Source organism: Zerene cesonia, chromosome 28 (genome assembly GCF_012273895.1).
Source record: "Zerene cesonia ecotype Mississippi chromosome 28, Zerene_cesonia_1.1, whole genome shotgun sequence".
Taxonomy (NCBI): domain Eukaryota; kingdom Metazoa; phylum Arthropoda; class Insecta; order Lepidoptera; family Pieridae; genus Zerene; species Zerene cesonia.
This window is the reverse complement of record NC_052129.1, coordinates 996,220-1,022,613: the sequence shown is the minus strand read 5'-3', so window position 1 is coordinate 1,022,613 and position 26,394 is coordinate 996,220. Positions and strand designations below refer to the sequence as shown.

The 26,394-nt window shown below is 32.9% G+C and overlaps 3 protein-coding genes across 6 annotated transcripts in view; 1 reads left to right on the top strand and 2 right to left on the bottom strand.

The window, feature by feature from the left end:
- The window catches only part of LOC119837620 (muscle calcium channel subunit alpha-1-like), a 45,650-nt gene extending 26,657 nt beyond the window's left edge, over positions 1-18,993 (top strand). Inside the window, exons 21-50 of one of the 2 annotated variants that reach the window (XM_038363299.1) lie at positions 21-156; positions 719-882; positions 1,944-2,031; positions 2,116-2,223; positions 3,431-3,483; positions 3,852-3,989; positions 4,234-4,348; positions 4,435-4,565; positions 4,886-5,030; positions 5,257-5,337; positions 5,485-5,586; positions 6,007-6,030; positions 6,300-6,326; positions 6,455-6,640; positions 7,223-7,322; positions 7,925-8,100; positions 8,323-8,420; positions 8,587-8,675; positions 9,196-9,336; positions 9,782-9,947; positions 10,680-10,688; positions 11,620-11,776; positions 12,241-12,352; positions 12,532-12,607; positions 13,010-13,105; positions 14,192-14,232; positions 16,715-16,791; positions 17,320-17,426; positions 17,626-17,692; positions 18,149-18,993. In XM_038363299.1, coding sequence (XP_038219227.1) covers positions 21-156; positions 719-882; positions 1,944-2,031; positions 2,116-2,223; positions 3,431-3,483; positions 3,852-3,989; positions 4,234-4,348; positions 4,435-4,565; positions 4,886-5,030; positions 5,257-5,337; positions 5,485-5,586; positions 6,007-6,030; positions 6,300-6,326; positions 6,455-6,640; positions 7,223-7,322; positions 7,925-8,100; positions 8,323-8,420; positions 8,587-8,675; positions 9,196-9,336; positions 9,782-9,947; positions 10,680-10,688; positions 11,620-11,776; positions 12,241-12,352; positions 12,532-12,607; positions 13,010-13,105; positions 14,192-14,232; positions 16,715-16,791; positions 17,320-17,426; positions 17,626-17,692; positions 18,149-18,214 — 3,076 coding nt within the window. In that variant the 3' untranslated portion in view covers positions 18,215-18,993. Of the gene's footprint in view, positions 1-20; positions 157-718; positions 883-1,943; positions 2,032-2,115; positions 2,224-3,430; positions 3,484-3,851; positions 3,990-4,233; positions 4,349-4,434; positions 4,566-4,885; positions 5,031-5,256; positions 5,338-5,484; positions 5,587-6,006; positions 6,031-6,299; positions 6,327-6,454; positions 6,641-7,222; positions 7,323-7,924; positions 8,101-8,322; positions 8,421-8,586; positions 8,676-9,195; positions 9,337-9,781; positions 9,948-10,679; positions 10,689-11,619; positions 11,777-12,240; positions 12,353-12,531; positions 12,608-13,009; positions 13,106-14,191; positions 14,233-16,714; positions 16,792-17,319; positions 17,427-17,625; positions 17,693-18,148 lie in introns of those variants that run through there. The other variant, XR_005288159.1, reaches the window with a different exon arrangement.
- Positions 18,994-19,805: 812 nt separating this feature from the next.
- LOC119837642 (wiskott-Aldrich syndrome protein family member 1-like) lies at positions 19,806-20,228 on the bottom strand. Its single transcript, XM_038363353.1, has one exon. It carries the CDS (start codon positions 20,226-20,228, stop codon positions 19,806-19,808), a length of 423 nt encoding a protein of 140 aa, XP_038219281.1.
- Positions 20,229-22,583: 2,355 nt separating this feature from the next.
- LOC119837593 (paired box protein Pax-5) overlaps positions 22,584-26,394 on the bottom strand; it is an 87,775-nt gene continuing 83,964 nt past the window's right edge. For all 3 annotated transcript variants that reach the window (XM_038363241.1, XM_038363243.1, XM_038363244.1), the window contains exon 12: positions 22,584-24,661. In XM_038363241.1, coding sequence (XP_038219169.1) covers position 24,661 — 1 coding nt within the window. In that variant the 3' untranslated portion in view covers positions 22,584-24,660. The remainder of the gene's footprint in view (positions 24,662-26,394) is intronic.

Here is a 26,394-nt window from a genome sequence, read left to right as displayed (position 1 = left end):
ATTCTATATCATATCTTCAGGTTCCGAGTTTCCTGCTACAAGGTACAGAACAACTCGTGGTTCCGGAATCTAATTCTGATTTGCATTCTGGCCTCGTCTCTCATGTTGGCCATGGAGGATCCAGTCGAAGGGAAATCCACGGAAGCAAAGCGAGAGGTTGGTGTCACATTGCAAGCTCAAACTCAAATCCTACTAATATTATAAATGCGAAAGTTTGTAAGGATGTGTGTGCGTTTGTTGCTCTTTCACGCAAAAACTGCTGAACCAATTGCAATGAAATTTGGTACGTAGACAGCTGGCCAACTGGAATTGTATATAGGCAACTTTTTATCCCGATATTTCAACGGGATACGGACTTAGGCGGGTGAAACCGCAGGGCGCAGCTAGTGTTTCATAAGCGTTCATCCATTTTATATGTGATGGAATTTAGCATGGCTAAAACTCCTGTATTTATCGATCTGATCATATTTTGGCGGGTCTGACGATACTAGCCAAGTGTGAATTAAATGCAGTACAAGGATATGGTTTATTGTGCATTAATTGTTTGTAAGAGTTTTTAGCATACAAATCTTATTTCTGCGTAATTAAAGTCTGTTTCCTAAACAATTATTATTTTTGTCGCTATAACTTATTTTAATATAATTATACATCTTCACTCTCTTAAGATGGTTAGAGTCACTTCTACATCAGATAGTTTACAAATCAACTCCTATTTCAGATCCTTCGCAAGATCGACTATTTCTTCACCACGGTGTTCACCATCGAGCTGATATTGAAACTTATCACCTATGGTTTCATCCTTCACAAGGATGCCTTCTGTCGCTCCGCTTTTAACTTGTTGGACTTGTTGGTTGTTATCGTTTCTCTTGTATCTTTAACTGGGTGAGTTCTCATCATTATCATCTTAATTGTCGCCATTATCACCATTTATAATTATTCCATCATAATTGATTATTGATATTTTTAAGATTAATATTTTCTATTGTGGGAGTCGAGCACGCTTCGGCACGAATTGGGCCAGCTCGCACCGGGGAAGTACCACACCCCCACAGAAAACCGGCGTGAAATAGTGGCATGCCACTGTGTTTCGTACGGTGAGTGGGGGAGCCGGAGGCCTATTTCCTTTTCCTCACCCGTCCCAGTCCATTCCTTCTTTCCTGTCATGAATTCGTTCCTTTTCCCTTACCCACTAAAAGCGGGCAGCGCATTCGCAGAGGCACTACCTTTGCGAATGTTCATGGGCGGTGGTGATCGTTTACCATCAGGCGAACCACCAGCTCAGTTGCCCGCTATGACATAAAAAAAAAATATTTTTAAGAAAATATCATAATATGTTTGTTACATTTTTATAAGATCGTATAGGATCTTGAAGTTTCAAATCTTTTATTTAAAATCTACATCTACACTAATATTATAAAGAGGAAAACTTTGTTTGTTTGGTTGTAATGAATAGGCTCAAAAACTACTGGACCGATTTTAAAAATTCTTTCACAATTCGAAAGCTACATTATCCACGAGTAACATAGACTATATATGTACCACGGGCGAAGCCGGGGCGAACAGCTAGTTAATATTATAAAGAAGAAGAATTTGTATTTTTGTTTGTAATGGATAAACTCAAAAACTGCTAGACCTATTTTAAAAAAATCTTTCACTATTAGAAAGCTGCAACTTCACTCAGTGACATAGGCTATATATGTACCATGAGCAAAGCCGTAGCGAACAGCTAGTAAAAAATAAAGAAATTAGTAATTTGATGTGTACTACTAGTAATTATGCTACTTAGCTGCGACGAAATTATGCTTAACGGATTCATTTACTGTTTTAAATGTTTTATTATTTATAACAAAATTATAATAAAAATCTTCATCTTTTAAAACAATTATAATAATGTTCATTACCTGTTTAAAAAATCATTATATTAATCATTATTTATTTTTCAGCTCAAACAACGTATCATTCATAAAGATCTTGCGAGTGTTCAGAGTGCTGAGACCGCTCCGTGCGATAAACCGGGCGAAAGGTTTGAAGGTCAGTACGCCACTGCAATATCGAATCAATCCCATACTGAATAAAGTCCAGTTTAGTAAAATGTATTTTTTTACGTATTTCTAGCACGTAGTACAATGCGTTATCGTTGCTATTAAAACGATCGGCAACATTTTGTTGGTGACAAACCTCCTTCAGTTCATGTTCGCTGTAATGGGAGTGCAAATGTTCAAGGTAGAGGAAGTTTTTTGCATTTTTTTTGAGTTTTTTTTTTTCAACGACACCTTTGGGTCATTTACCATTTAATGTAGTAAGTATAGCACTAGCTGTGTTCCGCACGTCACCTGATTCTAGACCGTTCTCTTTCTTTTGATAATAATGCTTCGATCTCAGCAACAGACTATTTAGGCTGTTTAGAAGTTTTCTGACTCTCAAATAATCTGATTACGTTTGTGTGTGAGGCTTTTTCTTTTCGATCATTACTAACCCTTGCTTTGTCCGTGGGTCCAAAAATTCGCTTTAGGTTCACGCGTGTTCGTTTTTAACTTTTTTTTTTCCACAAAACCCAAAGGTGTTGTGTGCTATTTGTAAAGTGTATGTGATTTTTTGGACTCAAAATGAGCTTTTTTGTGTTTTTTTGCACCCCTACCTGGACATTTCCGCTCGAGAAGTAGGAATAAGGTACTTGGTTTCACGATTGTTTTTTGAGTTTGTTCAAGTCAGATCAGGACACTGGCACTTTTTGATGAAATTAAAAACCAAGGACTAATGTCTTGTAAAATATTTTGTTTTGTTGAATAACAGTTTTTTTTTTATTTCTCTTACACAAATGTTCGCGACGCAACGTCACGTTTTTGGATGAATGGAAAATTATTTTTTGGTAACGTAATTGTGGATTTAACAAAATATATAACTCTTTGTTCTTGTGACAGTATGTGGTCAAGTGTGTGTTTGCTTCAATAAAATCGATCGGGAACATTCTGGTGATCAATCATATGTTGCAATTTATGTTCGCTGTTGTTGGCATACAGTTGTTTAAGGTATCGCTTTATTTGATCTTCTGGCCAAAGGCATATGGTATTTCGTAATCTAACGAAGTATTTCTTTAGATTTGATATGCAAATTGACGTTATTAAACAATCAGGTATTGGATATTTGACTTTTTCGTGTAATGTTCGATTAAAAAGTGAGGCAGAAACAAGATTATTTGAAATATTGTTTGAATTCATCCATTCATTTTACACGATATATAATACTGAATACTACTAAAACTATGAGGTCTATCTAGATTCAAATATCATATACATTTGGTCAGAATTATAGCGTATTAACAATAATTAATCACGTGTGTGCCTTTTCTCATGGTATGGTTTCAATTTTGCTGTGTAATTACACCTATTTATATAAAATCAAGAGATTAATAAATATGAGTTGGTTTCAGGGAAAATTCTATATGTGTTCAGATATAACCAAAGTGAATTCTGAACAATGCCAGTAAGTATTGTATCATATACTATTCTAATTATCCGATTGTAACATGTTTCTCCAGATCCATCGTTATTATCTAGATGAACTTTATCGTAATCATTAAAATTCTCATTTTCATCAATTAGTTTATTTTGTATGCTCTCGTGAATTATTAAGTTGCTCATTTCTTGGTTTTATTAAATAACCTAATTTAATGCTTCTTAAGATTTTATATAAATGCTGATTTTGTTCCAAGGTGTTTTAATTATATTTGTATACATACTTAAATGCAGCGCCTTTTCTCCATAAATTGATTCATACCACTAAGTAGGGTCGACTCCTTATCCGGGGTATTCCTCGTTTGTACAATATTCCATATTTACTTCTACTTTCAGGGGAGCATATCTGGTATACAAGAATAACAAGCCAACCATTGAAGATCGTGTTTGGATGAAAAATAAGTTTAATTTTGATAATGTACTCAATGGAATGCTCACTCTGTTCACTGTGTCCACATTTGAGGGGTGGCCAGGGTGAGTAGATCTTATTTGTATGGGAAAAGTCTAATAATGTTGTAGTTTTTATTACACTTCTTTATGTTTATTTATGTAACCACATTCTAGGATCATCGGTTATAACACATTTGAATGTCTCCTTGTTAAAATGTCTATCAGTATTCACTGTGTCCGATGTTATTTCGATTATTTCTTCCGTTTAGTATTATTTTATTTAAAGAATAATTATTGCGATGCAATCCTATATTGAAATTTGTTATAGCTTATTATCTACGTCAATGGATTCGAATGAAGAGAATCATGGTCCTATAGAAAATTCTCGGCCACTCGTCGCGTTTTTCTATATAAGTTATATTATTGTGATAGCATTTTTTATGGTGAGTTGTATTTCTTCGTTTCTATTTAATATGGTACAAAAATCAATGATCAGAATATAAATTTTAACAATAATTTTTATTTTCAGGTTAATATATTCGTAGGTTTTGTCATAGTTACATTCCAAAAGGAAGGAGAGCAGGAGTTTAAAGATTGTGAATTAGATAAAAATCAGAGGAATTGTATAGAGTTTGCGTTGAAAGCGAAACCAATTAGAAGGTAATTTTTATAAAGTATTTAATAGTGGTCCTTGTGTAGTACCTTGTGAAACTCCTTAATTTCTTTCAATACGTTTGTATAATACTTAATATTTACGAGTATAGAATCGATTTATCAGTTTAGAGAGTGTAAAATATTCACGTTTCTGTGATTATTCGTTGTACATAATCTTTAAATAGAGTATTAACAGGGTCTCTACATATTGTGTATAGATATACCATATCAAACGCGGTGCATAGTACTGCAGTACTTAATTACATGTAATAATATTCGAACGTTTAATAACTGACTGATAGTTTTAATGCATGTTCAAATTACAGGTATATACCAAAACATAGAATACAGTATAAGACATGGTGGTTTGTGACGTCACAAAGATTTGAATACGTAATATTTTTCTTTATCGTCCTTAACACAGTGGCACTCATGATGAAATATCATGACGCGAAACCCCTCTATAAGAAAGTAAGTAAAATATAATAAAGAAGTGACTTTTCCTAGTAACTGAGTAAATATTATAATTTATCTAACTAGCTGTTTTACCGTGGCTTTGTTCAATTTGCTGTAATAATGCTTTATTTGTTTATGTAAAACATTTAAATATAAATATGTAACACTATATTCGTTTACATATTTTATTCTTACAATAATATTATCTACTAATAATTACCTACTTTATAACTACTTTCAGGCGTTAGATTATCTAAATATGGTTTTAACTACAGTATTTATGTTGGAGTTCGTCTTTAAATTGGCAGCATTTAGATTTAAGGTGAGTTAATCAATACCAATTACATTAAGATAACTAATTTGTATATATTTATCTATCAAATCTGCATGAAACCTTCGCACAAAACATGATGATGCTGATGATTGTGCTGACTGGTGAATGGTGATGAAGTTAATTTGACGTTTACAGAATTACTTTGGCGACGCGTGGAATACGACCGACTTTATTCTAGTTGTGGGTAGTATCATAGACATTGTGGTGACTCAGGTCAATGAGAATAAACTGCCGTCTGTGAGTAATGTTGGAACATAAATTTTACTGATTGATACATATTTTGTTAATATATTAGCGTTATGCTATTAATAACGAAAAATTATGTTTAATAAAAGCTAATCGTCTTGAAATTACCAGAAGTAGACTGAATTTTATTGGGACTAAATGGGAGGCATCTGCTTTCTTTTTTTTCTTTGTTAAAACAGTATCAAACACTGTTGAAGATGGTTAGATTTAGTATAATTATCGCCTTATGTTATTAAGTAGACTAGTAGCGTTTTGGTTAAAGTTCTTAAATGTCTAAATTAAGCGCAATAGGCCATTTTGTTGCTAAAAATCGATCAGACAGATACTTATGTGGAAGTATATTTCACATCTTGCTAAGAATCACATAACCAAAATGTATTTCACTCATAATATATAATAATTTGCTTTCAGCTTGCTCCTTTGGAAGTTAAAGAGGTAAGTACAGTATATATACTAATTATTATTATTAGACTGTCCATGAGTTTCTATGTTTAAATAATATGGAAAGTTAAAAACATTTAGTTAATTTTTAGTAAAATTGAAATATTCAAAGGTAATAAGCGGAGATCAATCAAAATCGATACTTTATAATTGGTAATGTTGAAAATGTTATGAAATAATATTGTAATATGTAACAATATGTTGGCTTTTGCCTCCTTAAAATATGTTTCCAATTTTTTATCAGTTTATAAATTTATTTTCAGCTGGACACATCTAATGAAAATAAGGAGGTAAGGAATATAAATTTGCTGATACAAAATTATTAGCTTCTTCAAATTATACACTTATTTAAACATCTATTAATAATTAAATGATTATTTCCACGACACTGATAAACTTAGAATCTTTTTGTTACCAGGGCACCCTCTTAAAATACATCATTTTCTTCCGACTCTTTCGAGCAATGCGACTGATAAAGCTACTATCGCGGGGCGAGCGAATACGAACCTTATTGTGGACGTTCATAAAGTCCTTCCAAGCTCTGCCCTATGTCGCCTTGTTGATCGTCCTACTTTTCTTCATTTACGCTGTGGTTGGGATGCAGGTGAGTTTTATTTATTCATACTTGGATGTCTTTGGATTAGTTTCATTATCAGCCCATTCATGTTTACATGTAGTAATACAGGCCTCCTATGAGTGTTCATGGAATAATTCACCACGCTGTCCAAGTGGGAGATAGCACATTACGTCACGTCAAGTTAATTCTTGGACATGCCGGTTTCCTCACGATGATTCCTTTACCGTTTCTAGCAGTGGTGATGTTTTATCTACATGCGCAGATAATATGTTTTTGTTTCTCCTTACTAAAACTGGAATCCCCGACATAGACCGAGGTCCTTAATATAGACAGTTTCTCAATAAAGAGCTATAATTTAGAGCATTATCTAAGTGTCTGTGTATCTAATTGATATTGGAATTACTCTATCAATATTTGTCAGAATCTTTTGTATAGATTGCATTTCATATTGATCTGTAATTGAATATAATTATCAACTGTTTGAGTACTCTTTCCGTTTTTATTCGTTTCTTTATGAATCTCAAGAGATCTTTTTTTAAATTAGATATTAACACGTTTCTTTCTAGGATCTTAAATGTATGTTATATAAAATCTTTGTATCGTTTCCAGCTCTTCGGTAAAATAGCACTGGATGATGACATTATTACAAGAAATAACAATTTCCAAACGTTCGGTGGCGCTCTGATGGTGTTGTTTAGATCAGCTACTGGTGAGATTATAGATTTTAATTAATGAGCTGTATAAGTTAGTCGGACGCGTAATATCCTGCTAATCCTGCTTATATTATAAATGCGAATGTTTGTAGGGATGTGTATGTGTTTGTTGCTCTTTCACGCTAAAACTACTGAACCGATTGCAATGAAATTTGATACGTAGATAGCTGGACAACATGAATAACATAAAGACTACATTTATCTCGATATTCCTACGGGATACTTACTTACGCGGGTGAAACCGCGGGGCGCAGCTAGTTTATAATAAGTTTATGCTTACTAGAAGCATAAAGTTATGGTACATGCGTGAATCTTCATTAATTAGGTATATTGTTGTGTGCATAACATGATATGATGCTAAATATAACTAAAAATATAATTGTTTTACTTATTGTTCATCTTGTAATAAAGTACCAAAACTTCATAAATTTTTCACTGTTGATCTGTCCATGCTTACCTTCAACAATTGAAATAATTTTTGCAGTAATATATAAAAAAAACATTTTTTTTGTATGATTAATTGCATATTAATCCATTGAACTATATCGTAATTTTAATATTGATTATCATATAAAGATTTATGACATGTTGATAACAGGAGAAGCATGGCAGGACATAATGATGGCTCTATCACCAAATGAAGACCAACATCCTGGAGTACCAGTAGCTTGTTTCAGGCCTGATGGCGATAATTCCACAATATCCGATGAAGGATGTGGAACACGTCTCTCGTTCCCTTACTTCATATCTTTCTCGCTGCTTTGTACGTTTTTAGTAAGTGATTTTATTTCGACATCTTTAAAATTGAGTTTGTTTTTAAGGTCTGTATTAAAATTGTTTTCACACAGATTTTTATCATCATTTAAAATGTTACTAGGTATAACATAATCAGTTTTAATAACGGGTTTTATGTTGTTCTCATCTGTTAATATAACAACCGAAATTGTTATATCAACTCTGTAATCAGTATTAACAATATTAAATGATGGTTTGTAGATTATCAACTTGTTCGTGGCTGTAATTATGGACAACTTCGATTATCTGACAAGGGATTGGTCCATCCTCGGGCCACATCATCTTGATGAATTTGTGAGGTAAGTTCATTAAAGGGAAATTGTTTAATTTCACTTTTATTATAAAATTATTACTTCCATTGGTGTTAACGCAAATTCCATTATAACATGCTCAAGTATATACACTTTGTCAAAATCATCTGATATTTATATAATTATTATTGTATTCAATATATTTATTATATAGATTATGGAGTGAGTATGATCCAGATGCCAAAGGACGTATCAAGCATTTGGACGTGGTAACGTTGTTGAGGAAAATAAGTCCTCCATTAGGTAAGTATTGCGTTGAAATACTATTTTAAGAAAGACCTTTAAGTTGGACAAATAATATACTAGGACGTCATAATTATAATTTTGTTGATTAACTTCTGAATATTTTCCATGTTGCGTCATGTAGCAGCTTGCTACTGGTTTGACTTATTAATGTAGGATATGATATCTGTATTATATTCATTATAATTAATATTATAATTTTACTACCCATATTATTATTATAATAGTCCAATATTGTACTTGAGGTTGTATGGAAGAAATCGCTCGAAGCGATAAGACCGCCAATGGTATTTATGTAAGCTTTTATCTATTTGTTTCTTTTCTTTTTCTTTAATGTTAAATAAGTGCAATAAAGAATGAATAAATAAATGGATAAATTTTGTTTGCGATGCTTTTGAGTCCACCTTTCACCTTTTCAGTCTTGCTCCACTAAGAAAATCTACAATGTTTTAAATTTACAGTCATTTATATTAGCCTTATTTGACGTTCCTTTTTATACTTAATCATATATTATTGTAAGGCTTCGGCAAACTGTGTCCGCACCGGACCGCATGCAAGCGCCTCGTCTCAATGAACATGCCCCTCAACTCTGACGGTACTGTCAACTTTAACGCCACTCTGTTTGCCGTTGTGCGAACGCAATTGCAAATTAAAACTACTGGTAAGTTCATTTTTAATACAGACAATTGTTTCTCTATCAGTGTCAAGGAAAAAAACCAATAAATTTGATAATGGTTTATGAGAAAGGTTTTATAACAATGGTTGTCGTAGTAATGACAAAATCTATATATATAAAATTCTCGTGTCACAGTTTTCGTTGCCATACTCCTCCGAAACGGCTTGACCGATTCTTATGAAATTTTGTGTGCATATCGGGTATGTTTGAGAACTGGCTAACATCTATTTTTCATACCTCTAAATGATCAGAGTAAGGCAGAACAGCGTTTGCCGGGTGCAGCTAGTAATTGTATAAATTAAGGAGGTATATAAAATAATAAATGAATTAAACGAATAAAATGTAGATGAAGGAAACATAATTGAAGTTAATTCATAATCACATGTGAAATTATGTAATATTTAAAATAAAATTCTAACTCCACCAACAGGTATAATAGACGAATGCAACACAGAACTGCGAGCTATCATCAAAAAGGTTTGGAAGAGAACATCTCCCAAGCTGCTGGACCAAGTGGTCCCGCCTCCGGGAGACCCCAATGAGATCACTGTCGGCAAGTTCTATGCCACCTTCCTGATACAAGATTACTTTAGACGGTGAGTGAGAGTACACGATGGATTAGGTAGGATGGATAGGATTAGGTCTTCTGTGGACTGCATTTTTTTATATTATTAGTCAAAATGTCCGCATTTTCCTGTATAATTTCGAAGTTCTATGCTAAGTACCTACAATAGTGACTATTTTTTCACCAAAAATTATCAAAATTGGTATCAATGGTTATAAAATTATAGACGTCTAATATAACTGACAGATAAATATGTCTTTCCAAATAGCTTTCATCGGACGCTCTTTTAAGAACTGATTGATTATTTTCATGATAGATTAAATATATTACAAATTAAATATTAACATAATGTAAAAGCACCAGAAGTACACAATATAAAGCATTATAATGATGTGCTTATTGATGTATATCGCAATATATTTGCATTGGCATGACGTGTAAAATATAAATGCACAGTAGATAGTGTAGAATAGAAAGTGAATAAGTATTATTTAATGAAAGTTTCAACAATTAATGACAGCTTATAAGAAAGTAACAAAGTTGTAATTATTGATATCGCAAAAACAAAATTTGTAAGACTCTTACATACAATAAATAAACTTACAAAATTGTATTAATTTTAGTTTAATAGAAAATAGCTTATCAATGAAACGAAAGATGATTTGAAATAATCAAATAAATTCTGTCATTAATTGTTAGTATTATATGAAAGTTACTGGTATAAAAAGTGGCATTACTAATATGATAATATTCTATTTTATAGGAACCATGCGTAAGTCAATATTTAAATTTTAAGCAACCAATGCAATTTTTGCTGTAATTTTGCTTAATCCTTGGCATTCTGACCATAACCAAGGATGTTGCTTAAAGATTTTTAAAGTTTACCCTTTTATAGTTTTCGATATTCCCACTTTTGTAATTCAAACAATCATCGAAAATTCATGATTTTAACATTACATAGTAGAAATGCAATTTCTTTGCTGCTGCCTCTATAATAATAGGCACTTGTCTAAATCCAACTAATATAGGATGGTTGTTTGATTTCGTTTAGTTTTCTTTTTCAGTTCCCTAGTATTCCGATTTCTGAGTTTCTTTTGACCAAGACCTGGTGCATGATTTAAATCTTATTAATTCCAAAGCATGTTTTCTCCGCGCATAACTTGTTTTCCTACAATTACTCGCTTTTACAATTCGCACTGTTTTCATTTCGCTCGCCAGTTTTATTGTTTTAGCGTGGTTTCGGTGTTTTTGAAGATTTGCATGAGATATCCATATGTTATCACAACTTGCTTGGCTAACATTGTTAAATTATCGAGTTGACGTCGAGAAGACATGTTCTTGGAATGTTTATTTTGGATGAAGTTGTCCCGTTTTATTTATGATTAGGAAAACTATTTCCAAGTTTCTTGCAACCGAAATGTGTCTAAAAAGCTTTACTTTCAGTTTCTTATTTTAGAGTTCATAAAGATGGCGAATAATTAAAATGAATGCAATCATTAACGTCATAAGCATTTATTTATATTAAGTCTTGTATCGGGAATGCCCTCGAAATAGCAAAATTTTATGTCCACCTCATAACTTCTTGGACAATAAAATATTTCTGTATTTTTTAAACTTTTCACACGAATTTTTTTTGCTTTCACAAGACATCTAAAATGCTTTCGACAACAACCAAATCACAATGAAACGATATCGGCCCACAGATTCAGGAAACGCAAAGAGCTGGCCGCAGCCCAGAACAATCAGATGACATTACAGGCTGGTTTACGCACACTGCATGAGGCGGGTCCGGAATTGAAGAGAGCTATATCTGGTAACCTGGATGAGGTTGTTGGGGAAACTGTGGAACCTATGCATAGGGTAAGGCTCTGAGAGTCTACTATCATAAAAGGTCAAAATTTGTTAATAAACTACTTTGTTGAGTCTTGACCATAGAAGTCTACATTACCTATTATTATATTATATACCGAGATAACTAAATTTTAGTCTTAAAAATTCTGATGAAGTCTTAGGCTCCATATTAAATCTAAACTATTTAGTACAGAAAACGGGGATGAAAATATAAACATTGTATCAACAGATACACATCAGAACTTTGCATCAGCAACTTAATTTGAGTTTAATTTACTTTGATTTTAAATTTTTGACACTATATTTTATCAGTTAACTAGGAAAAATTCATAGATCTTGTATACAATTTTTATATTATAACTATGTAATATAAAAATTAGGTATAATCCAAGTTTATATTTATCAATAAAAAATATTATCATTATAATCATTATTTGAATTTTAATGAGTCTTTAATCATAATTATATTTCAGCGCAATCACACACTATTTGGAGCGGTTTGGACAAGTATTAAGAAAGGCCGCGGTAGTTTTTACGCACCTCGTAAAGTGCCAAAAACTATGGTTAAATCTAAATCGGCCAATGGTAAAGCATTAACATTTATTTTCATCTGATTAAAGTCATACGAATAGTTCTTGATGATATTAGCGATAATTTAAGCTTTCTCTTTGAACATTTTGAAGTTAGTGAATTAGATGATCGAAAGGTTAGGATGGGAAATGTTTTTTCATCTTCTTTTGATTTATCTGTAAGTTATTTTGTAGGTGATAAAGGCATGACTCTAAGTATGATGATGCAGAGAGAACTTGGCATGGACGGCAAGATACCAGAAGAGGAGAAGTAAGTTATAGACAAAATTACGATAATAAGAGAGTATAAGGCTATGGTATACGGATTTTTCAACCATTTCAAAACAAACATATTTTTAAATCACATTAAGACAGGAATTAGTTTTAAATAAGCTGTGACAGAAGAAAATTTGTTCTAAAATGAGTCTAAGAGTTCTAAATTCTAATTGAATTAATAAATGTTTGTGTTTGAGTAATAATCAATTGATACAGAGTTTTCGCTTCTCATCTTAAATCACATGTAAGCCTTTATTTCATGTAACCTGTAAAAAAAATAAGCCAAGCGTCTATTACTGCAACTACCACGAACTACGACTGTATACCGCTAAAATTGAATTTTAATCAATAGTTTTGCTTATGAAACAAAATAAGTGTAAAGTGATAATTTTCACAGTAAATATGATGAGAATCACAGCGATGGTGATGAAGAAATCGCGATGCAGCCGCTGCTTCACGGAAAGGACTCGGAGAGGATCTTCAGAGTTATCGAGTAAGTAGACCCTTTAATTACTGACTACCCTCATTCTAGGATTTTGGTATTTCTCTCTAGCAACAGTCATTTCGGTTCACAACAAACGTCTTGTATGTACTGGTAATTACTTTTTTAATTGGTGTTATATATAATCATTAACTAAGTAAATTAAAGTCCAATCGAATTCCAGCCGATTCGAGGATTCAACGAAACGACTGATGATAACATGATTTTAGCTTATCTTGCCTCTTATTTTCTCCAAATAAGTATCAAGTTTTCGCTTGTCTTGTCAAATTTCATTAAAAATGGTTTAAACGTTTAAAATCATTTTTTTGTGAAAAATTGTCTTGCTATAAATTTATATTTATTTCTTTATATATGTTTTTTTAATAATAACAGTTTGAGCAATCATGAGGTTATTATTTAAAAAAACAGGATTAAATTAAATAAAAGCACACTTGTAACATAAAATAAGTATCTTTATAAATGTGTTTTATACTTTCATTATTGCTCGCCAAATAAAGGTAATAAAACAATTGTATATTACTCAGGTATTATTTATAGATTAAAAAAATTGTTATTTTTTTAATATGTTTATATATTATGTCGGTGTCGTATTTAAAATCATGGCACATTAAAATAATCTGCATGTTTTGAATCTTTATACTAATGCCGGACCAAATATTTTTCGTGAATTATTTTGGGATTTTATTACAGCGCCATCTAGTTATAACTAATGATATTTATAAACGCGCCATCTAATGTCTAGAAATTGAATTAAATATTCTGTCGTAAGAGCATTTATAAGGTTCGTTAATACTATAGATGTCGCTAGTTTCGATAAAATGTACGTTTTATTTAGCAATAATTTTTGCCGCTACTGTAGATCATGGGTAAATACTTATAAATCTATCTATAAGATCACTTATATCTTTATATATATTTCACGTGATGTCCTAAGAAATTGAATTGGCTAATATAAAGGTTATATAGAAATAATTATGTCAGTAAAAAGGGACGTAGGTAATAAATTAAGTCGGAATCGGTTAAAAAAAGCGGTTATAAAATTGGCATTAGTATAAAAATACTTGGTAATGTTTACAGAAAAACATCCAACGATCTTATGAAGAGTATGAGAAACAGCAGTAAGTTTTTAGTGTGTTTTGATTGGGTCATGCATTTGCATATTATAATTAACTAAACAATTTGTTGTGCGAATTGTAAAATGTGTAGATAAATGAATACTTAGCATGGTGCATGATTGGAACATTTAAAAGCATGTGTTGAAAGCATGTTTTATAAAAGACTAGCTGCGCCCCGCAGTTTATCCGCGTAAGTCCGTATCGCGTAGGAATATCAGGATAAAAAGTTGCCTATATGTTATTCCAGTTGTCCAGCTGTCTACGTATCAAATTTCATTGCAATCGGTTCAGTAGTTTTTGCGTGAAATAGCAACAAACAAACACACACATCCTTACAAACTTTCGCATTTGTAATATTAGTAGGAAGTAGGATAGGACTAGACGCTTGTCCGGTTCCCCCCGAATATAAAGATTCCTGTTTTATCCCAAGGGAGTATTTAATCGGTATCAAAAGTATCCTATCACGCAAGTCAGCTCATAACCTGTCTGTATACCAAATTTCATCAAAATCCGTTCAGTAGTTTCAACGTGATTAAAGGACAAACATCCAAACAAGCTTTCACATATATAATATTAGCAGTGGAACGGTATAAACTAAATAAACATAAACATAAACGTAGTAAATGACACTTTTATTAGATTCAAAAATCGAACCCGCGTCTTTCGGTTGAAACGTTGGTTGGTAGCAATGGTTCTACCATTGCTACGGTTTGGCAAAAAGGCGCGGTTTTGAATCCCGCCTCGTGAGCAAATTTTTTCTATTCTTTAAAACATTTCTCATTTATAAAGCATATTATGAATGCTATAAAACTAAAACGAAACTAAAATTACAGTTATGTTAAAACTATTTGTAGACCAGTAGTAAATACCGGTGCTTATATCCGAGAGTCGTAGCTTAAACGTTATAACGACTTAACTTGATTATAACGTTTCGCCCGCGGCTTCGGCCGCGTTGTCAAAGGATAACCGCCCGCTCCCTTAGTATTTCTGAAATAACAGTGTCTCGAATTATCTTTGTACTAATTTCATCCAAATCGGTTTAATGGCTTAGGCTTGAAGAAGAGACAGACAGAGTTACTTCAGAATTAATAAAATAAGTAGAGATTCTTATTTCAAAGTCTGAAATAGATAATGTTTCCGTCAATTATTGTATTGATTATAATAATTATGCATTTATGCATGGTGTTTCGTTTGTACATAATATTATTATAAAACAACTAGCTGCACCCGGCAAACGCTGTTCTGCCTTACTCTCATCATTTAGAGGTATTAAAAATAGATGTTAGCCGATTCTCAAACATACCCGATATGCACACAAAATTTCATAAGAATCGGTCAAGCCGTTTCGGAGGAGTATGGCAACGAAAACTGTGACACGAGAATTTAATATATTAGATGTTCCCCGCAGCTTTCGTCTGCGATAAGCTTAGTAACGAATGCACCGATTTTGATTCTGTTTTCTTCAATGGATAGTGTGGTTTTCCTGGAAGGTTTTGGTGTATAACTTGTTTAGCTATAGACAACGTGAAGCCGCAGGCGGAAAGTTAGTAAAATATTGTAACTAGAGGCTATTTCTATGAGGGCCAGAGGCCCTTATCCTTTTCCATACCCTTCCCAGTCCTTTCCTTTATAACTTTCGTCAATCCTTTCTAAATCTCTTCCCAATTTAAAGTCGGCAAATCATTTGTAGAGGCGTAAGGTCTGCAATTGACCTTACATCTCTCCAAACGTTCATAGGCGGTAGCGCTTACCATCAGGCGACCCACCAGCTCCATTACTAACTGTGACAGAAAAAAGGGTTTTGGGTCGTATTTCACTATGCTAATAAATACAAATATATTACTTATGTAATATTTATACCTATAGTGTATTTAAGCATAAATACTTGTATTCAGGTAATGAACTATTTGATAACAAATTACTGTTGTTTGTTCATTGCTTTTAAACGTTTAATATCGACGAACCTTATTTATATGAATGTAACTGCATATTGTTGAAGCAATTAAAATTATTATCATGAAAACAAAATACCCGATCTCTGACTGTTTAGTTTAATTGTGATGGTTTTTTTACTATCTTTCATTTATTATCCATATTGTAAGTGAATAAGAATTGTAAGTAAACAAATCTCTATCCTCTTTTTTGATTTGTCGGTTTAATTTTATAAAGCCTATGTAACTACCTCAATTCTGACAATTTCAATAACATATCATTCATGTCATAGCCCGTCCAGCGGTTTGGGTAGTTTGGCGTACAAAAGAAATGAACATACATAGTCACTTACGCTTGAAAAACATTACCCTCCTTCGGTTAGTCGGTTAGAAATTGTAGACATTTTATAAATAAATAAAAATATGAAAATGTCAACTCCATATTTTTTGGTTTGGTTTTGATTTTGTGTTTGTTTGAATATGCGTTTGATTTGTTTGATTATAATTTTTTTTATAATCTTAATAATGATATTATATATTAATAATTGCAACAGATCGTGACAATATGCCCAGACAGACAAACAACGTGCCTTATTGTGTAGACAAGCCAGCGGAGAATCTCATTGCTCGGGTGAGTTGGTAAATTACTCGAATGTTGTGGAGTTTTGAAGTTTTTCTATGTAATATTTTAATGAAACACATTTTACATTAAAACATTTTTCATAATTATACTATGTGAAGTCTGTTAATTCGGATTCAGAACTTGTTGTATATTATAGTTGTAACATAAATATTTAAATAATTATTGTATTTTGTTACAAAGAGCTCTGATTTGTGTGGTAAAACAATTGGTGTCCTAAAAAAACTTAATCTTGATGCTATAAAAATAAGATCTTCCTATTTAAAAAGTGCCTTTTGAATGTCATATTATCATCAATGTCACCTGTCTCAATTAAAAGAGATTAATTCAAACAATAAATTAATTTGATTATAAATTGATATCTATATATTTTAATTGATAACTTCTTCTTTGTACAAATTTTGAGAAAACACAGGTCCAGTTACATAATATATATTTAAAGAAAATTTCGAGTCCAATATTCGATCCTAAACTTGGCAAGCCTTAGACCATGAAGTAAAAACCTAGATCCGCTTTTAGGTGTTAACCGAGCAGGGCCTAGGCAAGTACTGTGACGCGGACTTTCTGCAGAGCACCTCCCGCGAGATGCAGGAGGCCCTCGACCTCACTCAGGAGGAGATGGACACGTGAGATAATTTAAACCTACTTTATTTCATGAAATTGTTTTAGTTCCTTGGCGCCTTCTTATATATTGAGTCGAATTGTTTAATACTTTTCAATTAGATTTTTTTTTCTATGATTATTTACAGGTATATATGTCTTTATTAAAACTGAACACTGGTATGAGATAATATTTATTTTATTACATGATATTTTGTTTCACAGCGCTGCTAACCAAATTATTTTACAAGAGCGCAATATGGCGAGGGACCCGAATATACACAGCGATGTGGTAAGCCTCTATGAGTATTGGTCATCAGTGTTATTCACCAGATTCTTTATATAAGATCAGTTCTTTCAGTTAAAATGAAATGTGTTGTTAAAATCCTACAAAAATTTATTCAATGAGCCAGGACAAAATAAAGTGTAAACAGATAGATACTTTTTGTATTTTTTTATATTACATAATACTATAGTTGGTTTGAGCGCGGCTTTGCACGCGTGGTCAAAGGAAAGCTTCATAAATTCCATTCCCGTGAGTTTCCAGGATAAAAAATTGTCATTATCCTCGGGTCGACTCGGGTCTTAAACTATCTCAGTACAATATTTTATCCAAATCGGTCTATGGTTTCAACGTGAAAAAGCAACAGACAGGCAGAGAGTTACGTATTTACAATATTAGTAGAAATGTTCATCTGTTTTTCTTAAATCGACTCCAAATAAATGATTGGTTATCATTATTTCACAGGAAAGTATACTCTCTCGGCAGTACCATCCCTTCCACCAGCCGGCCATGCCCCCAACAGTGAAATAAAGCATTTTTTTATTAATTTTTTGGCGACATTTTTTCACCCACGTCGGTTGACACCGCGCGGGTTTGTTTCAAGCTAGCTTTGAGCTTTCAGCCGAGCTTCGGGCGTGTCGGAGAATTGTACATAGTTTAAAATATATTTATCGTAAATTATAGTTGTTTTAATCGTATATGAAATGTTATGTAATCAGCCATTTGAGGAAAATTTGTCTATTTGGGACGGATTTTTATAAAGGAAATATGCTATTTTGGTTTTTAAGTTAAATGCAATGTTTGAAGCGATTTTAGGATTCAGAGCCTACGGAATTGTGAGATATTTTGTAAGTGTTCATACAATTTTTATAAGGTTGCTACCGTCCTGTTTTTGAATGTAATGCGTTATATTATTTTTGTATTAAAAATTGTTTGAAGGGAAGTTATTATTCGCTAATTTATAATATTCGCAGCGTTTAATTGTTAAAAATATTAAAGTTTATTTAAAGCATATGGATATTATAATGTGCTTATTATGAAGTAAGAGGTTTTAAGAAAAAAAAATGGCAATGTGCCTTATTTATATAAACTATATAAACATTATATGTTATTGAATACAATAAGTGCCAAAGTATGTATCAATTATTTATTTAGTTTATAGAAGCCTTCTTTATTAATATAATGGCTATATAGGACTATAGTTTTCCAAAATATTTGTTCGTCAGGTGAATAACCTTTCACGAAATAAATCGTATTTGAAACGATTACATCTTTAAAATTATTAAAACTAGTCATGAAGTGCTTGTATTTAAGTGTTGTATTTTTAATAAATCATGTATTTTGTATGAATATTATATAATAATTGTTATCCAAGGAAATAAATCATTAAAAATATAATATCTTTTATTATTCCACAAATTTAATACCTCGCTATTCGCAGAAAAAGCATTCACAGTATTTGTCTCTCATACGATGTTTTTGTAAACTAACCTAGTATACGGATTTAAAGAGAACAAGACATGACGTGTTAGTATGCAGACATACATCGCATAACAGATATTTCACCAGATACATCAAGTCTTATTTTCATCCTCAATAATTTCATCAGGTTTCGTACTATCCTTGGCAATGATATTACTAATTTCACCATCATCATCCCACAAGATGGCGAAGTTCCTTCGAATAAACGAGAAAGTTTCCGCCACTTCTCCAGAATGTGTATAATTCACCAAATCTTCTCGTTTATTCTCGAAACTTCTAGACTTCTCTGCCAACGGGTAATCCATGTCCGTTATCATTAGAGGATATATGTGACTTGCGGTTCCAGTTTCTGCTGCATCGTCGGAAGCACTTGCTTCCGGCTCTTCAGTTCTATCTGCATTATTGTGCATTTCTAGAAAGTCTTCCTGCAAACGCTTGATCAGGTTTTCCAAATCAAATATTTTCCTGTCTATATCTTGAGACGATTCGTAAGGCGAGTTAGATATTAACGGCGAATTAATGGCGAGCTTTCGCGTGTTTATGAAATCCGTCTCCGTTTCCTTGTTCAAAACGTCCCTGAATCTGTCTATGTGCGTGTCCACCTTCGAAGATCTGGCAGCGTCTTTAAAAATCCTGTCCATCATTCGTAGTAGCGTCTATACTTTTCTTTGCATGCGGCTAGGCGTTGTTTTCGTTTCTGTACCTCGCAGGGGTCAGGGGGTGGTGGCGGCGGTGGCGGAGGGGGTGGGGGCTGCTTCTGGCAAGGGTGCGGTGGGTCAGGATGCGCAGCTGACATGTCCTCGATTGCGTCACATCTGGCTGTGCCTGTCTTCTCTCGCTCCACGACACACACAACCGGCTGATCCGAGACTGTGTATGGCGGGTTTTTAATCTTCTCTATACAGATCGCCAGGCAAGGTGGTGGCGGCTCTGGTTGTATTATCGGTTTTGGTGGACATATTTTGATACCTGCTTTTTCTTTCTGTCTGATGCGCTGGAGCTTACATGGGTCCGGCGGCGGGGGCTCGGGGACGGGTTCGACTGTACATTTCTTTGTGAGCATATTCTTCAGTTTACGGACCCATTTTGGAGGTTTAATTTTGGCTGCTTTGTTGTCAGAGCCGCGACACCTACGTCAATATAACTGTCTAGAATAAATCTTCTCATTTTGTCTTTTTTATTGCCGGTAACCAAAAAGTTTATATCAAAAAGTTCAATGTGCATAAAAATATAGCTTTAAATATTGGTTATTTAAACTATAAGGTACTAAACGAATATAATGTTTTGTCTCTTTAAAGCACTTATGATCAAAATTTGTGAAGTATGATCATTTTTAAACAAATCTTTTTATGACTTTACCAGCGTTTTACTCTCCTCCTCTCCTCCTATAAAATTTGAAGTTACGAAATGAGAAGAAACGACACAGACTTAAATTACATAATATTTTATTACATAATATTCAGTAATTAACTAATTGTATATAACATAATCTATCCACTGTGAAAATTTACATTAACTATCTTTCCAAAGTCTTATGTTTCGCATTCATCTGGTATCTCAAAACCCTCCTCATTCCCACCTTCCTTTTCTTTATTACCTTGTTCAGATACTACACTAGCTGCTGACCCCTTCCTGCCGTATCTAAATATCGAACATATTTTATTCGCCACCGTTTTAACCACGCCACTGTGAACTGGAGTTATTTGTTCTTGCGATAATTGCTTAGGTGGTGTTGGTGCTGGAATGTGTGCTACTTTTGGCGGTGTGGGCGGCGGTGTAGGCACATCGTATGCAGAACTCTTATCGGGCTTTGGAAACGTCACGACATCGAGTAAATTCTCCATCCTAAAACTGTCGCCTAATGATGAAAACGATTGGCTGACTTTAACGTAAATTTGTTCAACCATTTGCGTCGCCGTTTGGAGAATATCTGTGCTTGTGCCAACGTCGTCGATTTTATTATCAGTCAATTCAGCTCTGGTATCTTCATTGCTTTCAAACAGACATTTAGTCGCAGAACACTTTTTTTTCTTTGATCGTTTGCAGCAAGACTCGCTGGATTCGCTGTCCTGCGCGTGTGTTTCGTCATTGGTGAGACCAAGATGTTTGCAGCTGTTCGTTGCAGCTAGACCTACAACCTCTCGTGTTTTGTTATACATTTTACAAATAAAACTACCCACAGCGCCAGACATGTTTCCCAATGTCGCGCTACTAGATTCAAGTTTTTCTTGAACACTGCTTTTTTTAAGAGGACAATCTAATGAGCCTCTTTCTTTGAGTCTATTAAATGGATAAAATACTGTTTTATCGCTAGGATTCCGAGAGGGTATATAACCGATAACAGTTTCACAGTGGCTTTGATCCCTTTTAATAGTTTTAACTGTGTCCCGAACACACTTCGTGATGCACTTCTTCAGTTTGCATTCATTCGCTTCTTTCATAGTCTTGTCGCAGACGTTTGGTTTTTTCTCGCATTCGGTCATAGGCGGGGGGCATTTTGGCCGCTGAACGCAAGGCGGTTCGTTATTACAGCAGCAGCAAGTGTCAGTTTCTAATGGTTCATCAGGACACTCGGCGCTCACTGAACAACTTGCTTCTGGGTCGTTTCTCTGTCTACATCTACTCCTATCATTCGTCTCTCTAGGACTCATAGCTTTTTCCTCGGGACAAATTATTTTGCAAGATCGTGCATTGCCAATATTTTTATCTGCAGCGACAACTACTGAATCGTCTTTAGCTTCGACATAGTTATTCGAGAATTTGTTGAGAAACGGTCGTAAAACTTCTTGGCAATAATTGTAACGTTCAGAAAGAACCGTTTTCAATATTGTAAGGGAGCTTGATTCCTTTACGATTGGGTTAGATTTCTCATTTATTTCACATCCTTTTATTGTCTTCCTGGATTTATGTTTTAGCTGTAGATAGCCTGTAGAATCACGTTCGAAAATTTCACTTGTTTGCGTAGTTTTATCATAAAGCGAAGGAGATTGGGAGAGTCCATCAAAGTCTTCAAATGATATGAAATGGGGGATCATAATACATAATAATTTAAGTAGCGTTGATCATTTTTTTTATTAAACCCACAGTTTTAAACAATAATTTACCATTGTTGAGTCATTTTACGTGAATGTGTCATTTTGATATTTATAAACTCAATGACAAGCATTTATTGATTTCTTTAATTGAAAGCAAAGAGATTGAGTTAAAAAGTATCAAAGACGAAGTTCTAACATATTCTCAGATGATTTTTGAGTGTGTGAGTGTGCAAAGATAGTGTAGATGAGATTGCGGTTCAGAGCTATTATAGTGATAAACTAGAAATTCATAAAAATGGACGATTGCCTTATTCAAAGGAAGATGAAATTTTCAAAGGTACTCTAGTACAAAATAGTTTGTATAGATAAAAGAAAAGACTGAATTATATAAAGTCATATGCATTTATTTCGTACTGGTGCGTTTGCCTTAAAATTATACTTAGTACAAATAAAACAAAACTATTATATTTTACCATTATTATTACCTGATCACTAAACGATATGCTTTGAAGCAATATCAAGAGTTCATAACATAATTAGGAAACAATATTTTGTTAGAATTGAGTTAACTATATTTAGATTTATACTTCCTTGGGCAATTGGAAAATTGATTCTATGCATCTTTTGATAACAACTTGAAATAACTGATGATGTAGATATGTTATTAATAAATTAACTATTGAAACCGCATAGAAAATTCTAGATCGATCAAGTTATATTATCGTGATTAAATTATGAAAAAATACAATTTATTACATTTAACAATAAATATATGAAATGTATTTAATTGCCCAAGAAAGTCAGTCACAATATCTCTTTGGCGATAAATTATTGCTCTTCATTATTTATTGGTCTAAAATACAACTGATTTGCGAAAAGACGATTTCATTTGTCTTTGGCGTAACTCTACACTGTATGCATTACTTTTGAAACAAAACGTATATTTTTAATAATAATAATATTATATATATACACGATGGTACGTAACGGAAGTTTTATCACTATAATTTCATTATTATTTACAAATAATAATAATAAATGAAAATGGACGGAAAACATTCGAAACAAAATAAATAAATATGTTTTTAAAACAATACAAACGTAACTAGAAGCTAATGTTTATAAAAAAAAAAATAAAAAAATACACTGGGAAAACACATAATCTCATTGTAATTTCAAGAAAATCTACACTTACTTGACTCATATATTAATTTGTTCAGTTTATTTTCTTATATACTTATATATAACAATATAAAAATAAGTTAACTTATATAAACAGTTGATATAATATAGATTACTTGTGCTAAGACAGCTTAAAGAAAACATATTGGTGTAAGACCAGATCGAGGTAAAAATAAAAAAATATAGCTTCAAAAACACGCTATAACCATAGAATCAATTAAATTATCTCACTTGCTCATTTACACAGTACACGTAAGGAAATTATTTTATCCGGCGATCCTAATTAGAAGGAGATAGATACATGAAAATATTGTATTGTCACCGATCCCTGATAAGTCTACAGAGTGGTATTCAAAATCGAGTCTAAATAAATCAATTACATACAAACATACCGATGAAGCTAATAAAAGCGTGTTAATAAACTTTAATACAACTACTGTTTTGATGAAAATCAAATTTTTCATAAAAATGTATGGATATTTCACTAGAGAGATAATAAAACGTCTTGAAAGCGTAGTCGATCTTACACCAAGCGCTATATGTTGTTCCTATGAGGTAAACGAAAACTCTAAGCTATTAACGATGAAATGTTGAAACATTTATCATTAATTTATTTACATTCATGATAACTTTGGCTCTCTCGTTTGAAATTCAACTAAATTAATGAGTATAACGTTAAATCTAGACATTGAGAAAGCAAACAAGCTACTGACCTCAATAAAACAAATACACAAAGGAATTAAAAATATCGAATTGTACATTATTTGTCTATAATATTGATATACCAACTAATGAGTTTTGTGTTTGATAAAAGTCGAGAAACACAATGTCTTGATGTTAAACCGAATAAAAAATATGCAGCAAACATTTCAAATTTAACAAAACTATCTGTTTATAACCGAAGCCATTTTAAATATAATTTCATGTGGGATGAATGTGCATTTATATTAACCGATGTTACAATAAATGTCGTTTAAAATACACACAAAAATTTACTTTTACTCATTACATATGTGACGGGTTCCGTATTCAAAGGGACCTATACGTCACTGTCCATCTATCGGATTTTAGATTTAAATATAATTGTATTATAAAACCAATTTTTACGAACACATTTCCCATTCGTCGGTAGATCAACGGTCTATAATATAAATGAGTTCTAAAGGAATGGATAAAGGTTTAGTTAACTTAAATTCTCACATTAACTTTAAACAGTGTCCATATCACTTATTTTCGTTGTGGCTCGCCGAGCTATTGTTCACACGGCGTCCGTTGATATCTGAAATAGATGGATGATTTTATTAATTATTTATATGGAAAGGAAATTATGAATATATATTATAATTATATTATATGTTATAATTTATTTTCCATAGACGTCAGTTTGAAGGATAAAGCGCGTCTATTAATAAATACCTAGACTTTACGACGTGTAAACTTTTAGAAGTATTTATCAATAGTTATTTTTAAAACTGCCGCCGATTCGGACCGGCGCTTCTACCAAGAAGATTCGGAAAGAACTCAATAGTTACTCTCTTTAATGATATTACTTATATTAAAGTTTAATGTGTTAAAAAGTATATTTCTAACGATATAATTTAGCCAAACTTATTAGCGTGTTAAAGATGAGAAACGTGATAATTAAGATATTATTATGATAATCTTTGAGACAATAATTTTTATGTTATAACTAGCTGCGCCCCGCGATTTCACCTGCGTAAGTCTTTATCCTGTAAAAATATCAGGATAAAAAGTTACCTATGTGTTATTCCGGCTGTCCAGCTATCTACATACCAAATTTCATTGGAATCGGTTCAGTAGTTTTTGCGTGAAAGAGTAACAAACATACACACATCCTTAGAAGCTTTCGCATCTATAAACTAGTAGGATTCGTCTTCACTTCAATTTAGTATGTGAAAACATTAAGAGACAGCACAATTAAATATACTTTAAACTAAAAGCATACAACAAAGCACAATAATCGAAGCAATTATTCACGGATTTGACAAGATCACTCCAAACGTATTGAATCTCTTCGACCCCTTAGTTGCAAACTTTAAAACTGATAGTAGAATCACTTAAATCTAACGCTATAAGTTACTCCGTGTCCCAAGGGCCCTCAGCCCTTTGTTAGCGTCCTCTGGGAGGGATAAGGGATAGATCGACAAATGTGCGAAAGAATTGTTTTTTTGCTTTGATAGAGTTCGCTTTTATAGATTGCGCTTTCGGAATTGCGAATTGGAATTAGTTTAAACGACTATTTTAACTTATAACCCTTTGTTCGCTGCGAGTTTTGTGGATATAATTATTTTGTTGGAAATTTTGTTTAAACATTTTCGGTAGGATAGTGTCATTTATTAAGGTATTGGATATTACAAGAGGATTTGAGCTTCATTTTATTTCTTATATGAAATCAATAAATTGTCACACTATTTAACTAAACGTTTAACAATTTGTTCAATTAACATTCGACAGTTTTTATTCAAACTATAAAACGTAAAGTTCTATACAGATCTAAATTCCTACATAAAACGATCAGACAGCACACATAACTCCACGTCAGGTGCGCCAAAAAAATAACAATTAACCGATAAATTTTCATCGTTAACGATCAGGAAAACCACCGGCGCCAACACATATCCCTGGAGCACACCTCGATAACCTGTCCGGTGGCCGGTGATAAAACGAACAGATTTATTTCGGCCACACCGCCATTTGTATCCGAGGTTAAATTGTACAACATTTAGCCTTGCGAGCCTTGGTTAGCCTCCGCTAATGACGCGATTTACATCTTAATAAAGCAAAACGCTGGGTCGAGTTCTGTTGTTGTTAGACGTTGCTGAAATTCTTGCTACTATTGTGGATGCGGGTCTGTTAATGTTACTTCTTTTCAGATATTTGTTTGTGTTCTCTTCGAGTGTAAAAATACATATACTATTTTTTTTAAGACTTTCCAGTTTTAATATGTTGAGCTTTAATACGGAATAATGCCGAAATATCCCTTATGATTGC

What these genes read in the sequence shown, in the direction of transcription:
- LOC119837642 (XM_038363353.1), bottom strand. Translation starts at nt 20,228, where the DNA reads ATGCTCACAAAGAAATGTACAGTCGAACCCGTCCCCGAGCCCCCGCCG.